At 50.7% G+C, this 13,979-nt stretch overlaps 7 protein-coding genes and 1 non-coding gene across 8 annotated transcripts; 3 read left to right on the forward strand and 5 right to left on the reverse strand.

Annotated features, from left to right (window-relative positions):
* Positions 1-26: 26 nt before the first annotated feature.
* On the reverse strand, positions 27-1,506 carry BDQ94DRAFT_160936 (alpha-hydroxy acid oxidase; the record flags this gene model as incomplete). Its single annotated transcript, XM_026769286.1, has 8 exons — positions 27-102; positions 152-228; positions 277-530; positions 584-658; positions 712-1,099; positions 1,164-1,266; positions 1,319-1,352; positions 1,413-1,506. 8 exons carry the CDS (start codon positions 1,504-1,506, stop codon positions 27-29), a joined length of 1,101 nt encoding a protein of 366 aa, XP_026624076.1.
* A 507-nt stretch (positions 1,507-2,013) lies between these two features.
* On the forward strand, positions 2,014-3,258 carry BDQ94DRAFT_172494 (uncharacterized protein; the record flags this gene model as incomplete). Its single annotated transcript, XM_026771965.1, has 5 exons — positions 2,014-2,030; positions 2,083-2,288; positions 2,347-2,424; positions 2,477-2,940; positions 3,001-3,258. 5 exons carry the CDS (start codon positions 2,014-2,016, stop codon positions 3,256-3,258), a joined length of 1,023 nt encoding a protein of 340 aa, XP_026624077.1.
* Positions 3,259-3,800: 542 nt separating this feature from the next.
* Positions 3,801-6,049, forward strand: BDQ94DRAFT_64334 (transcription factor domain-containing protein). Its single transcript, XM_026776248.1, has 2 exons — positions 3,801-4,912; positions 4,962-6,049. Exons 1-2 carry the CDS (start codon positions 3,977-3,979, stop codon positions 6,003-6,005), a joined length of 1,980 nt encoding a protein of 659 aa, XP_026624078.1. The 5' UTR covers positions 3,801-3,976; the 3' UTR covers positions 6,006-6,049.
* BDQ94DRAFT_64331 (dihydrodipicolinate synthase family protein) lies at positions 5,740-7,203 on the reverse strand. The gene has a single exon (XM_026776247.1). The coding sequence runs from the start codon at positions 7,012-7,014 to the stop codon at positions 6,094-6,096; it is 921 nt and encodes a 306-aa protein (XP_026624079.1). The 5' UTR covers positions 7,015-7,203; the 3' UTR covers positions 5,740-6,093.
* A 322-nt stretch (positions 7,204-7,525) lies between these two features.
* Positions 7,526-9,283, forward strand: BDQ94DRAFT_147943 (aldehyde dehydrogenase ALDH). The gene is made up of 3 exons (XM_026767106.1): positions 7,526-7,749; positions 7,803-8,002; positions 8,055-9,283. The coding sequence occupies exons 1-3, from the start codon at positions 7,619-7,621 to the stop codon at positions 9,239-9,241; spliced, it is 1,518 nt and encodes a 505-aa protein (XP_026624080.1). The 5' UTR covers positions 7,526-7,618; the 3' UTR covers positions 9,242-9,283.
* A 547-nt stretch (positions 9,284-9,830) lies between these two features.
* BDQ94DRAFT_t197 lies at positions 9,831-9,901 on the reverse strand. The gene has a single exon. It is a non-coding gene; the product is annotated as a tRNA-Gly (tRNA).
* Positions 9,902-10,150: 249 nt separating this feature from the next.
* On the reverse strand, positions 10,151-11,248 carry BDQ94DRAFT_172498 (UbiA family prenyltransferase; the record flags this gene model as incomplete). Its single annotated transcript, XM_026771966.1, has 2 exons — positions 10,151-11,077; positions 11,129-11,248. The coding sequence occupies 2 exons, from the start codon at positions 11,246-11,248 to the stop codon at positions 10,151-10,153; spliced, it is 1,047 nt and encodes a 348-aa protein (XP_026624081.1).
* A 681-nt stretch (positions 11,249-11,929) lies between these two features.
* On the reverse strand, positions 11,930-13,956 carry BDQ94DRAFT_160939 (Squalene/phytoene synthase-domain-containing protein; the record flags this gene model as incomplete). The annotated part of the gene is made up of 5 exons (XM_026769287.1): positions 11,930-12,734; positions 12,782-13,118; positions 13,150-13,298; positions 13,350-13,702; positions 13,762-13,956. 5 exons carry the CDS (start codon positions 13,954-13,956, stop codon positions 11,930-11,932), a joined length of 1,839 nt encoding a protein of 612 aa, XP_026624082.1.
* Positions 13,957-13,979: the final 23 nt, after the last annotated feature.

Genomic DNA, 13,979 nt, shown 5'->3' on the forward strand with positions numbered 1-13,979 from the left:
TGCTAAGTATCAAGCATCATGCAGGATCAAAGCTTGGAGAGAACACCATCCGGCTGGAGAACAGATAAATGCCTTCTCTGGATTTCAGAAATCGACCGACATCTGGAACGGTTAGCATAGCACTTGCCAGTCATCATCCACAGCGACTTACCCAGCCAGAGCCATTGTGATCATCAACTCCTGGCGCAATATCCGAATAGCCAGCTCCACTCCCTGTTGGCCATCATACTAAAACGAGTCATTACAATATTCACAGCAGTTCCTGGCTCCACATACCGCAAGTCCCCAAATCGGAATCCGTCCCATGAAACAGTAGTCTGCCCCCAGAGCTAGCGCCTTGAATATGTCTGAGCCTCGACGGATTCCACCATCGATGGCGATCGGGATACGGCCCTTTGCTACAGGCGCGCAGTCGCGGAGTGCATCCAAGGTGGCCGGGGCACCGTCGAGTTGGCGACCACCGTGGTTGGAAACAATTACCCCGTCAACCTTGTGTTGTATCGCGAGTTCGACATCCTCGGGTGTGTAGACTGCCCACATTAGCCAATCCGGGTCTGCTTCCCATCCAGAAACTTCTACTTACTGCCCTTTAGCCAGATCTGAAGCTTGGTATGTTTCCTTAGCCAGGGGATCGCACTATCCCAGTCAAGACTAGCATCTAGTATATATTAACGGGCTGTCCAATGATGTCCCCTGTTGCTAAGAACTAACCATAATCGGTTCGGTCGGACGTATCTTTCCCATCGCTGAGAATATTGGGCCATTGCATATCTTCGGGTAGCTGGTAATTGTTGCGATACTCGTTCAACCGCTTCCCGAGGACAGGAACATCCACCGACAAGAACAACGCCTTGTAGCCCGCCTTTTCTGCTCGTTCCAGCAACTGTAATGTGATGGACCGATCCTTCAGCACGCACATCTGCATTGCATAGGGATTCCCGCCGCCTTGACTGGCGACGTCTTCCAATGGGGTGGTCGAGTATGAGGAGAGGCCCATACAAATACCAAATTTCGCCGCGGCCCGAGAAGTTGCGAGCTCTCCTTCAGGATGGGCGAGTTTGTGTGCGGCTGCTGGGCTGAAGCCGAAAGGAAGGGATACCTGTGCGTTTAAGGAAGTGCATCAGCGACGATTCTGCGGGCTGTTAGACTTATACGTGTGCTACCTTGGTCCCAAGTATCTCCGTGGTGGTGTCGATATTGGCTACATTTACCAGGACCCGTGGCCGGATTCTGTATCGGTCAAATGCGGCTTCGTTGTCGCGTAGACTGTGCCATTAGTGATTGTTCTAAATTGGTCGCCTTGAGTATTCGCGCATACGTTATCAGGTCCATGGCACCTTCATTGTAGTAGTCTAATAATCACCAGCATTAGTCATCAAAAGTGCATATTGACTGTCGCTCAATTACCACACCTCTGACCATCTTAGGGAGCTTCTTGCTCCCCATCGCCTTCAGATCGGCGATACAGTTGACATCTTTGTGGAATGTCTCGCCGCGATGAGCCATGCCGACAATGGTTTCAGTGCAGAATGCTCAAGAATAAAATCAAGGAGAAGCAAGTTCCAAGGTTCAATATAAATGCTCATGTCTCTAAGTGGGCATTAACTTGATGCTATATATCATAGCTCGGTGTCATCGACTTTCCTGATTGTTCTGTTGTCCTGCGACCGCAGCTATTCCTTTACGCCGAAAGAGGAAAGCAGAAGGCAACTAATCTCAGATACCTGCCCAGCATGACACTGTCGCAAGGCATGGACAGTCAAAGCGCCAGCTGCCCTAAAGCAATGGGCAATTGTGTACAGTGGAGCGCCTTATCAGCCGTCCCCGGATTTCCACTCTGGGGCGATGGTGTTTTCCTCGGAATCACCTACCACATCGATACCTGCCCCTCAGAAACAACAACCCCTCATCACATCATTTCACTTTGAATTTAGCTGTTCATACACGCCTTGACTAAAAAGCCTTTTCTTTGTCTTGCACCCCTTAGAGTCACATATGAGCATTCCAGTTACAATGGCGAAAATCTTTCTGTAGGTACATCCAGGGATTCGACCTCTTCCTTGCTACTAACAGAAATCAAAGCACAGGAGCCTCAGGTTATATTGGAGGGGATGTGCTCCATGCACTGAAATCGGCCCTTCCAACTTGCCAGTATACAGTCTTGCTGAGAGACGAGGCGAAGGCTCAGAAACTCTCTCAGGCGTACCCTGATGTACAAGTAGTCCTGGGAGATTTGGACGCCTCTTCCACTTTGGAACAACAAGCACGTGAAGCAGATATCGTCATACGTGAGTATTCTTGCTTCAATTCTTTCTGCCTTCTGCTAATATTGGTCTCCTTTTACAGACACCGCAAGCTCAAATCACGTAAAGAGCGCCGAAGCCATCGCGCGTGGATTGACTGCACCGGAAAGACCAAAGCCGGGTAATTACCTCCCCTTCCTTCCGTCCCCTCACATTTCTCACGAATCAAGCAGGTCACTGGCTTCAGATATCAGGCGCAAGCGTTCTTTCCATTCCCGACATTGTAGCCAGCGCCTTTGGAGAACCCTCCAACAAGATTTACAGCGATGTCGATGGAGCTGATGAGCTGCGGGAGCTCATCCGACAGTACTCTGCCAAGCGTGTGGTTGACAATCTAGTCCTCAGCCTTCCCCATACTGCCTCTCGTCCTAAAACCGCGTTAATATTTCCCCCGATCATTTATGGTCGCGGTAGAGGACCGATTAACCAGCGGAGCATACAAATCCCGGAGCTGGCAAGAGTGACCATGCAGCGACGGGGCGGGGTTCAAGTGGGTAAAGGAGAAGCCACATGGAGTAATGTGCACATCTCGGATGTCAGCAACATCTTTGTGAAGCTGGCCGAGAAGGCTTTGCGAAGTGAGGAAGGGGAATTGTGGAATGAGAACGGGTTGTACTTCCCCGGTTCCAGGGCTATCGTAAGTCCTTACATGTTTCGACCTAAGCACAGAACAAGGTACATTCTAACGAGAGTACAGTCATTCGGTTCCATCTCAGCACGAGTGGCGCAAGAAGTGAAGAAGCTCGGCCTTGCTGATTCCGAGTCGGTAACTGAGATCAGCCATGAAGAGGCCGATTCACTCACGCCTCATGGCGGAGTGTTGTGGGGAACCAATGCCCAGCAGGTGGCTCAGCGAGCGGCCAAGTACCTGGAATGGGTCCCCGAAGGAAGAACATTGGAAGAGGAAATTCCACACACAGTTCTTGCCGAGGCCCAGAGACTGGGACTGAAATAGATCTATCTTGAAGTTATTAGATTACCAGAATAAATTCATTTACATACAATTTGTTCATTCCTACCCAAGTCAACATATGATATCTAGTTATCGCCCATAGAACTCGGTGTCATCAAGCTTCCAAGAGACTGAAAGGCTAAACCCGGGAGAGCAGGTCCTTCCGACGCTGTTCTGGTCCGAACAGGAAGGAGATTCCGCCCCGCCGGAACCACCTGCCTGCCCGGTCGGGCCACACCCTCCTTTCTGGGGGACCTGCTAATAATTGCTTCACCTTCCAGCTCCAGGGCCACCCGACTCATACCCCAGATTCTGTTCGATTACCCTTTCTTTCCGTTTTCGTTGATAATGCCCTGCTCTGAGTGACATGACTTCCTCCAAGCAATCAGGCCGCCGGACTCGTCGCAGTCATGCCCTGGGAGCCTGCAGAACGTGTCGAAGGCGTCATGCCAAATGCGACCAAAAGAGGCCTACCTGCCAGATGTGTCGGGCAACTGGCGTGGTATGTGAGGGGTTCGTTGATGAGATCCGATGGATGTCCGATCGGAAGTCCCAGCCTTCTTCGGGGACAGCAGCTGGGAAGGCAAATGATCCGGAGAAGCAGGGGCCTCGACGCCATCTCTACACAGGTTGATCACCCTCTCTCATACATCGATAACCTGATCACCGGGCTCAAAATGGTAAAGCTAATGTAAAGGCGTTAGAAAAATCGAGAGTCTCCATGAGCGATGCCTTGAGTGCAGACTTGGTGTCGGGCTCTATTGATGCCTCATTGGCAGAGATCGAAACAAGATCCCGGGATACGAAAAGCCCCTCACAGGGAGATATTGTAGTCGGACCATTTGCTGTGCTGGACTTCAGCCTTACCGATCCCAAATCTGCAAGTCGAGCTCATCCCACTGACGAGACTACGGTCGCAAATGATGTGATTCTACCGTCGGGGGATACCCTGCCAGAAGGCGCTTCCGGAGTCAGTCCGGCTCTGTCGCAAGAATCGATCGCCTACATGAACGACTTGCTGCAGTGGTCAGATATCCTTAGCTTGGATCCTCAGTTGCAGAGTGCTACACTATCTGGCACATTCGACCTGGGCGATTGGTTGCCCCTGGATTTGGGGACACAAGCCCCTATTCTGGAACATAATCTCCTTGGCGAAGCTCCTAGTCTGATGGATGATGCAGCTGCTCTCTACAATTGTGGCCCTGGGCAAGACAATGCCTCCAAGATGATGCCGTCGGTTGATAGCAATCCACCTGATGTACTAGCGGATGCTCATTTCCTACTACGACATTTCCAGGATCATGTCATTTCGCGTATGATGGCCGTTCCCCTAGACCAGAAGTCACCTTGGAAGATACTCAATGTGCCGTCTGTTGTTGTAACATATAGCGACATCACTTTTCTGGGTTCGCAAAACATCACTCATGCTCGATTAGCCAATTTGTACTGCCTCTTAGCCTGTTCAGCCCTCCATTTAACGGTAAACCCTTCCATGAGGACCTCGGACTCAACAGAACGATGGAAGCCGGTGGCGGAATATGCTTACCATCTAGCAAAAGACCACATGCAGATGTCTTTGAAGCATGAAACGCAAGAGCCAAAGAAGGCCAAATACAAGGACCAACTAATGGCAATCTGCGCCTTGACTGAATTTGCTGTACGGCTCCTGCCTAACTTTGTTCGAGGTAGCTTACTGAGGGAAACAGATCCTAAGTAGTCAGCAGCAGGATGCAAGATGCTACATGATCGATGCTGAGCGGCTGCTCCGCCTCCGAGGGTTGCCTAAACAACGGATTTCTCAAAAAGCTCGCCTCCTACACCACACATATACGTGGCTACGAATTGTAGGTGAGAGCACCTACGCTTTGCACAACTACACGCCCTCGGATACCTTTATGGAGGCTCTCAAATATCGGTTTCGGTACCAGAAAGTCGAAAATACTCAGGCAGCTGGGTACCGAACATCACGCTTGGACGACTTTTTGCGCCTCGATCGGCGCCCGTCCGATAGCGACCTGGACATTGATGAGCCGAAGGAGGACGACGTTGGCCTATATGATATTCATTTGCAGGATTCGCGGAAGTATCCTGCCACACTATATAGCCAGATTTACGGGGTATCGGAGACATGGCTCAGCTTGGTATCCCAAACAACACGCCTGGCCAACGTAATGGAAACCTTTCGAGTTGCGCGCGAAATGCGTCAAGGAAATAATGCAAGTCTCGAAGCATGGGAAGCATTGCATCGGCGCAGTGCTCGTCTCGAGAGCATGGTGTGCACATTCGCGTCCAGGAGAACAGAGGACAACATATGCGATTCGACCAACATATTGGCCAAGTCACATGGATGCCTTTTACAGGCTTTGAATTCTGCGCTGGTTATCTTCTTCTATAGACGCATCCGTCAGGTCCACCCGGCTATTTTGGAGAGCCAGGTGGACAAGGTGATCTCATCGTTGAACGAGTTTGATGTAGCACTAGTGGAAGCAGATCACACCGGCCCAGGTACAGTCTGGCCTCTTTTCATTGCTGGGTGCGAGGCGACGACGCCTGAAAGGCGGCAATCGATCACACTGCTGCTAGACAAAGGCGAAGCACGATGTGGATTTTCTGCCTATCATACTGTCCGGGACGTCATGAACCAGGTATGGGACAAACAAGATGCGCACTTTACACGAAGCAGAGGAGAGGCTTTTCCGACCTGGCTTGATGTTGTCAAAAGCAAGCAAATATGGCCCATTCTAGCGTGATGACCGCCGGGGTCTGTTACAAGGCGCTACAAGAAATACGATGACATGTCCTCATAAATTTAATTTTCTATATCCAATGGCGACTATTTCATGACGAACGCTTGACAACATTAACATTCGCATTCACCATCAACTGGGCCAGCTCGCTCTGGAGATCATCCTTCAAGAGGGCGAATGGCTTCCGCAACCCACCAGTGGCCTGTCCCCTCAGCTCCACGCCTGTCTTGACCGCTGCAGCGTAATTGTGCGACTCAAGGAACTTGCAGATCGGCCATGCCTTGGCCCACAATTCCCGACCCTTCTTGAGGTCTCCTTCAACCGAAACGGCATTCCAAAGCTCCACCGCCAACTCTGGGATGATGTTGGCAGCACCCCAAACTGCTCCCGGCGATCCAGCCGCCAGTCCATAGAACGTAAGGGTATCCCAGCCATTGAAGGCGGTGATCTGATCCGACAACCCGAACACCAATTCCGTGTAGGCTGGAGCATTTCCAGATGTGTCTTTGAGGTACTTGACGCCGACCTTGCTCAGATCCGCGATCTGCTGCGGCGTGAGGGTCAACCCGCTGGCAGAGGGGATATTGTAGTAGACAATGGGCAGTTGACTGGCTTCGTGGATTTCGGACATGAGCTCGGTCAATTGCTCCACGTTCAAGGGGTCGTAGAATGGCGGCACGACCATCACAGCGGCCGCACCGACCTGCGCGGCATGACGTGCCAGATCCACTGCCTCCTCAGTGGAGGTACTGCCTGTGCCGGCTACCACGGGGACACGGCCAGCTGCGTACTCGACGCAGAGTTCAGTCAGTTGCTTGCGTTCTTCGCGGGTCATGGTGGTGAATTCGCCTGTGCTGCCGCCCGGCACGAGGCCATGCACGCCGGCGCCGATCAGGTGGTCGATGTGGGATTTGAGTCTTGCTGCGTCGATCTGGGTCTTATCGTCTGTGAAGGGAGTGATCAGGGCAACCATGATGCCGCGAAGGGCGGGTGTTTGCTGTGTGACAGTCATGTTGGTTGCAGTTGTTGATTGGTATACTTGAATAGTTGAGGCAAGGAAGAATGACGTGAAGGATTGAACGAATTCTTGAAGAACCGTGGTCGAGTCTCGAGGGCATTTTTATTTCATGACGCGACGGGACTGCCTTCCCTCTCAATTCCTCCTTCATGTCTATACAATACTTATGATGATTGTTCTGGTAGATTGTACGAAGCCCTAACTGTCCAGATAGAGTCTCGGAGGGGTAACAAGACATGCCGGAACCACCTTCCCAATCTGGCGATACGACTTTACCCACCGGCAGGCAGTTCCGGCATGCAGTGGGGAGGCATTAGCGCATCCACCGGCGCCAAACTATCAATGCGTCTCGACATCAAAGAAGTGAGGGGTAATCGGACGATCCTATCCTTGTTATCGCCTTATCGGACGGGGGATTTGCTGACTAGTGACAAACCTCAATTGCCAAGTGGTCTGCGCGGAGGCACATCCCACATCCGGAACAGGAAGTTCTAGCCAAGTAGCATATATCAAGACAGGACACTCTGTCTCGCGCTGGTTATCTCTGCCTTCTGCTACTACTGTTATCTGTTATTTCAAAGAAGAGTAAGAAGAGAACATGACAGACTCCCTCTTTGTCGACATCACCACTCCCAATGGCCGGCAGTACCAGCAGCCGACCGGCCTGTTCATTAACAATGAGTTCCGTCCTTCGTCCAGTGGCCAGACTATCGTGTCTTTAGATCCGGCGTAAGACCTACAGACTCTTGTCTCCTTCTACACCTCCATGCTAATCCCCACAGTACCGACAAGCCCATCGCCACTGTCCACGCCGCAACAGCAGAAGATGTCGACGCCGCCGTCCAGGCCGCCAAAGCCGCCCTGTCGCACCCTTCATGGAAGCTCCTCCCCGCCACCGAGCGCGGACAGCTGATGGGTCGTCTGGCCGATTTGATGGAAGAAAACCGGGCACTATTTGCTGCCATCGATGCTTGGGATAACGGTTCGTATACTCACCATCCTCACCGATATGCAGACACTGACTTGGCCAACAGGAAAGCCCTACCACGTCGCCCTGACCGAGGACCTCACCGAAGCCATCACCACCATCCGCTACTACAGCGGCTGGGCGGATAAGACCTTCGGACAGACGATCAGCACCTCCCCTCAAAAGTTCGCATACACCATCCGCCAGCCCATCGGCGTCGTCGGACAGATCATCCCATGGAACTACCCGCTCTCGATGGCGACGTGGAAGCTTGGTCCCGCGCTCGCCTGCGGAAACACCGTCGTTATCAAGGCCGCTGAACAAACTCCCCTCAGCATCCTTGTCCTCGCAACACTCATCAAGAAAGCCGGATTCCCACCCGGAGTGGTCAATGTCATCAACGGCTACGGAAAAGAAGCCGGCGCTGCGCTGGTTCAGCACCCGCTCGTCGATAAGATTGCCTTCACAGGCTCCACTGCCACCGCTCGAGAAATCATGAAGATGGCTGCCGGCACATTGAAAAATATCACCCTTGAGACGGGCGGAAAGTCGCCCTTGATCGTGTTCCCGGATGCGGATCTTGACCAGGCGGTCAAGTGGTCGCATTTCGGAATCATGTCCAACAAGGGCGAGATCTGCACTGCTACGTCGAGGATCTTCGTTCATCGTAGTATTCTCGCCTCCTTCTTGGAGAAGTTCAAGAAGGAGATCGAGACGACTTCCAAGATCGGCGACCAGTGGGACGAAAATACCTACCAGGGTCCGCAAGTCACCCGGGCACAGTACGAGCGCGTTCTATCATACATCGAGACAGCCAAAAAGGAGGGCGCTACGCTAGTTACCGGCGGCAAGGCGTATACTCCCAAGGATGAAAAGAACGCGAAGGGCTACTTTGTCGAGCCGACAGTGTTCACTGACGTGACGGATGGCATGCGCATCTGCCAGGAAGAAGTATTCGGACCCGTGGTGGTCATCCTGCCATTCGACTCGGAGGAGGAATCGGTGCGTCGCGCCAACGATACCACGTATGGTCTGGGCGCGGCGGTCTTCACGACCGATCTGGAGAGGGCGCATCGCGTCGCGGCGGATATCGAGGCCGGTATGGTCTGGATCAATAGTAGCCAGGACTGTGATCCGCGGGTCCCGTTTGGGGGCGTCAAGCAGAGTGGTATTGGGCGCGAGCTGGGAGAGGCGGGACTGGAGGCGTATTCGCAGGTTAAGGCGGTGCATGTTAATATGGGGAGTAGATTGTAAGCTACTATAGATATGGGAGCATGCTTTGACGAATAGATTATGATGTTATCTTCAATGTTTTGAGCAGGTTAGTCGTGTTCTGTTACTGTCCGTAAGCTCGTAGTGTAGTATGTGGAACGAGCATGTTTACGTCTTGCTGGAGACTGGAAATTTTATCTACACAATCTTAGTACTAGTAATACGATGCCTACATCAAGTATTGAAAGGTTGAAATGATGATAGTAGGGGCAGTACTAACTTTGTTGCTCGTCTCGGCAGCTTCATTTTAAAAATTACCTCTATCTGAACGGAGCAAATATATATTTCTGGTTTAACACAACAATCGTGTCCAATTAGTATTCCTGAAGTGGCTTCGACCAGAATGACTACTAGTAATACATTTCGCAGTGGATATATTTTGATCAACAGATTGACTTATCATCAATGGTAGAAAAAATAAATTAGATTTGTCGTTCTCTGCATCGTCCATTGCTGCCCATCTAAATCCACGACGCTGTAAAAAATGGTGTTCTTCCGCAGAAGAAAATAGTAGGAGTTGGGAATAACCCCACTATGGACACTATCGGGTAAAAGCAAAAAGAAATTCGCTTGCATCATCCGTGAATCGAACACGGGCCTCATCGATGGCAACGATGAATTCTACCACTAGACCAATGATGCTACTGCTTGTAATTCTTGGCACTTGAATGATCTAAGATCCAGCAAATTGAATGAATATTTGGAGCGCAGAGACGAAGTGGACCGGATAATATCAGTAACAGAAGGACCCTTTATCTGATTTCTAGAATACTGGATCTGTCAACTCTCCTGTGCGATGTAGCTTCTTCTCAAGTCACATTGTTACTTAAGACATGACCACAACTGCCTGCAAGCGAAGTAAATTCTCGCTCACTTGGCTTGAGCAATGCCTCACACCACCCCAAACTTCTTACCAAACCTGACAAAAACACTAGGATTCTTGAACAAAGGAAGCATCCAAATAACGGCAGTCCATGCCGTCCACATTTTCCACGTGCGTTTATCAGCAGCCTTTTCCCGCAATAACAAGATCCTCCCAGCAATAGTCATTCCCACCGCACCCGGGAGAACGTACCCGGCAACGTCTAGCTCCCAAAACGCAGGGCAGACAACGGACCAAATCGCAACAGGAACTGCAACGGACCACCGGGCCGGCCCGTCACCCAGCACAATGGGTATCGTACGGCGGTTCTTGGCACGGTCTCCTTCCACGTCCTTGATATCTTGAATATGCATGGTCGTGCCGATCACGGCACTGGTGACCCAGATCCACCGCCATGCTCTAGGGAGTATATCGAATGCGGTACCGGTAGCGACACGTAGTGACCCCTTGTTGTATTGGCTGAACGCGAGGGCAAGAAGTACATTCCGAAGAATGAACCCGTCGTCACCACCGCTCAGGTCATTGTATACCCAGTTCAGGGTGTAGAGGAGAGCAGTCTCCTCCCATGCACCTAGATAGACGCTGAATGCGAGAACTATTGGAATTGCAAGCAGGAGCAACCGGCGAGTCTGCAGGATGCTGATCCGACCTGCCGGTAGTGGTCTCCAGGGTCGGTTGATCTTATCTTCTGCCACGGAGTCCGGATGCCTTTGATTCGCCAGGTTAAACACAAACAGGTTTAGCCAGTTCCAGAGCATGACAATGGGTATCCGACTAACAACTGAGAGTAAGTCCGGAGTGTTATCGTCCGTCAGAAGCGGCCCGGATAGAGCGGCGCATATCCCGAATGCTGTTTCAGGTATGACAAATGTGATAAAGTCATCCGCGGTAAATAGCCAGATAGTCAAGACAAGGTCCTTCCAGGCCCAGTCTTTCTATACACTTGTGAGTCTTCTGGAATCATGAGTATAGCAATATTCACTCACTTTTTGAGCCCTTGTATTGTTTTGTCTTGTCTTTACGACATCGCTTTCAAGCAAAGCACCTGCAGCGCCGAGCAAATATGTGCAAAACTCGTAGAAGCAAGAAAAATCAACAAGTTCCATTTTTCTCTGCATTTTAGATTTTATTCTGCTTACGCAGCATAGAGATGTCTGCGTCGGTGTTTGAAAAGTATTCTTCAGAAGGCTCCCAGTCTTGGGTGCTTAGCACCCTTATATTCGTGGAACCATATCAGGTCAACCTTCTAGTGGGCACTGGAAAGATTGTCAGTATCCCGGAAATCTCAGGGTCGCTTTTTCAGCTCTTGTCTGCGGAATTTCTGCAGTGGCTGGCTGTCTCAATCTCTAGCTAGACCTATCGGTAAAGCCGAGGAGTTACTGTATGAGACAAGGCTAAGCAAAAGACGAGGTTTTGGCTATTATTGCCGATGGCGCTCTCTTGATACAAGTCGTGGCTGAACCGTTGCAGAGCTGAATAACGCCACACATGCTATTGTCAGACGGGTCGACAGTAGCGCCGAGGCGATTTCTTCATACTGTCAGATGAATCTCATCTGTGAAGTTAGCTGAAACCCCCGGACCTAGTTGTCTGCGCCGTCTGGTGCAAAAGCCAAGTTCCCAAGAACAGATGTGGTCATTCCAGCCGATAGACGAGAGCTGACAATAGGACAAGAGTGTCAGCACTAGCGTTCTGGTGCCTGACGAGATAAATCACATATTCGGCCCGAATGAAGCAGTGAGCTATGGAAAATGTGTGTAGCACACAAATTAACATAAAGTGTTCAGTTACAACATCGCCAGCCAACCAACTTTTAGCCGTCGCACCAAAGGCACCTTCATCTTCGACGCTTGCGCCAGGCTTGTGCCTTTCCGCTCCCTCAGCAGTTGACCAATATCCATATAGCTCGCCACGGTTGCCCGAACTGGCTCTCTTACGCCCCGAGGTAGCTCCTCCATCGCCCCTCGGCTGATCTGATAATATTCATCTGCTTTTTGCAGCATTCTCTCCTGTAGATCATACGCGATCGGGGAGTTGGGACATCGTAATACATCTCCCGGAGCAAGGCCCACTTCGCCTAACCATGTTGTAGGAATGTATACTCGTCCGATTGCTGCATCGCGATGGATATCACGTGCGATATTGATACATTGCATGGCTTTACCCATGTCCTTGGCCGCTCGCCTCAACCGCGGTACATCTTGGACATAATAATGACCGCAATGGAATAAGGTAAGGTCGAAGACTAGTACACCGACCGTACCAGCTACAAATCCTGCGTATTGATCTAGACAGTACTCTGACTGGATCGGGAAAGCTTCTCTCTGGGGACTGAATTTGAGGTCGATCTCAAACCCTTTTAAAAGATCATAGAAAGAGTCATTAGATAGATGAGAGGGAGGAAGGTAGCCGATAGATTGACGTAGCCTCTCATATTCTTCCACCTTTTTACCAGTGTAAAAGTGGTCGGAATGTGGTTCACTGCGATGGGTTGAATCTAGGAGGTGCCTGCACTCTGTAACCCAAAATCTGGCCTCCTGTTCATCCTCGGCTTCGTCAATGAGATCATCCATGACGCGGCAGAAGGAGTACCTATGCATGTCAGAACAATGAAGCACGATTGGACTGAGGGGTAATACAGGAATATCAGATCAATGCGCAGCTGACCCTGGAATAATGCGCTGCCGAGAAACATGCTCTGACTCTTCTCTTGCAGACAATATACAGCCTGGGACAATGCAGTTTTGAGAGATGCGTCAATTGGAAGCGGCCTGGCCAATAAGGAAAGTGCTCTTCTTAATGTGATGTAGGTGTCTGACGCTGGCTGTGACAGGAATTCGTATTCTTGGAGAGCGTATGCGTAGTCACACCCAATCAGTCCTATCACGACCATCATATTGGTCACCAGAAAAAAGAGCGCTTCTCTGTTACTGTTAGATCCGACGTCTAACAATGCACAGGTAGTTCTGACTGGTTCTGACTGACTCAAGTTCTAGACCGCCGATACGAAAGTCCAATTTTGTGCCCTCCTCGATCCTCCAAGTCCCAGTTCCCAGAGCACGTGAATCTGCAACCCAGAGGTGTAGCGTGGGAAGGCAGATTGAGGCGATTATTGGTTTCCAGGGAAGTTCGGATAGTAAAGGATAAGACAACATCCTGTGTTCTCGCATTAGCATCTCAATGGATTCATGGGTAGACCAAACATACCACTGAAATAGCAGGATAGGGCAGGCCCACCCCAGAATCAGGCCCAGGTAAGTCATACGCCGTCCCAACAGCAAGCACGCTGTCCCACCACCCATCAATGCCAAAATGACTGTTGCTACCACATTTCTTGTTCCACGTCTCTCCAGATGTGACCGAAGGTACATGGGTCGCACAAGCGGCTTAGTGAAGACACAGTATGTCAAGCTCGTGATGTATGTCTGTATGGCGAAAAAGAAAACCTCTTCAATTGGAATATCAAGTATCTTGAGGCCGACTACTGCGTCTGGCGGATAAGTCCAGATAGCGGACCGTATGAGGTAGGAATCCCACGGGAGCGTCGCGAGTATGGCAATCTGTCATTCCCGGTCATATTAACTGAAGTTGTCCTTGCCGCAGGGTAAGGTTGGTGTACCGTAATTAGGATGCATATCTTGCATCGATCTTGTGCAGTGAAGAATGGATAGTACAGCACGGTCAGTGCCGACGCTGCAGGGATGGTATAAGTGCAATGACTGCTTGCGCGCTTATGGTTAGCAGGTGCAGAAACAAAGCTTGTAGAAGGTACCTCTCTTACAAAATAACATAGTCGAGTCCCATTTTGCTTCATGATTGTCTCTCATTCCCTTATGG

The sequence above is a fragment of the Aspergillus welwitschiae genome, assembly GCF_003344945.1.
Source record: "Aspergillus welwitschiae strain CBS 139.54b unplaced genomic scaffold BDQ94scaffold_26, whole genome shotgun sequence".
Classification (NCBI taxonomy): domain Eukaryota; kingdom Fungi; phylum Ascomycota; class Eurotiomycetes; order Eurotiales; family Aspergillaceae; genus Aspergillus; species Aspergillus welwitschiae.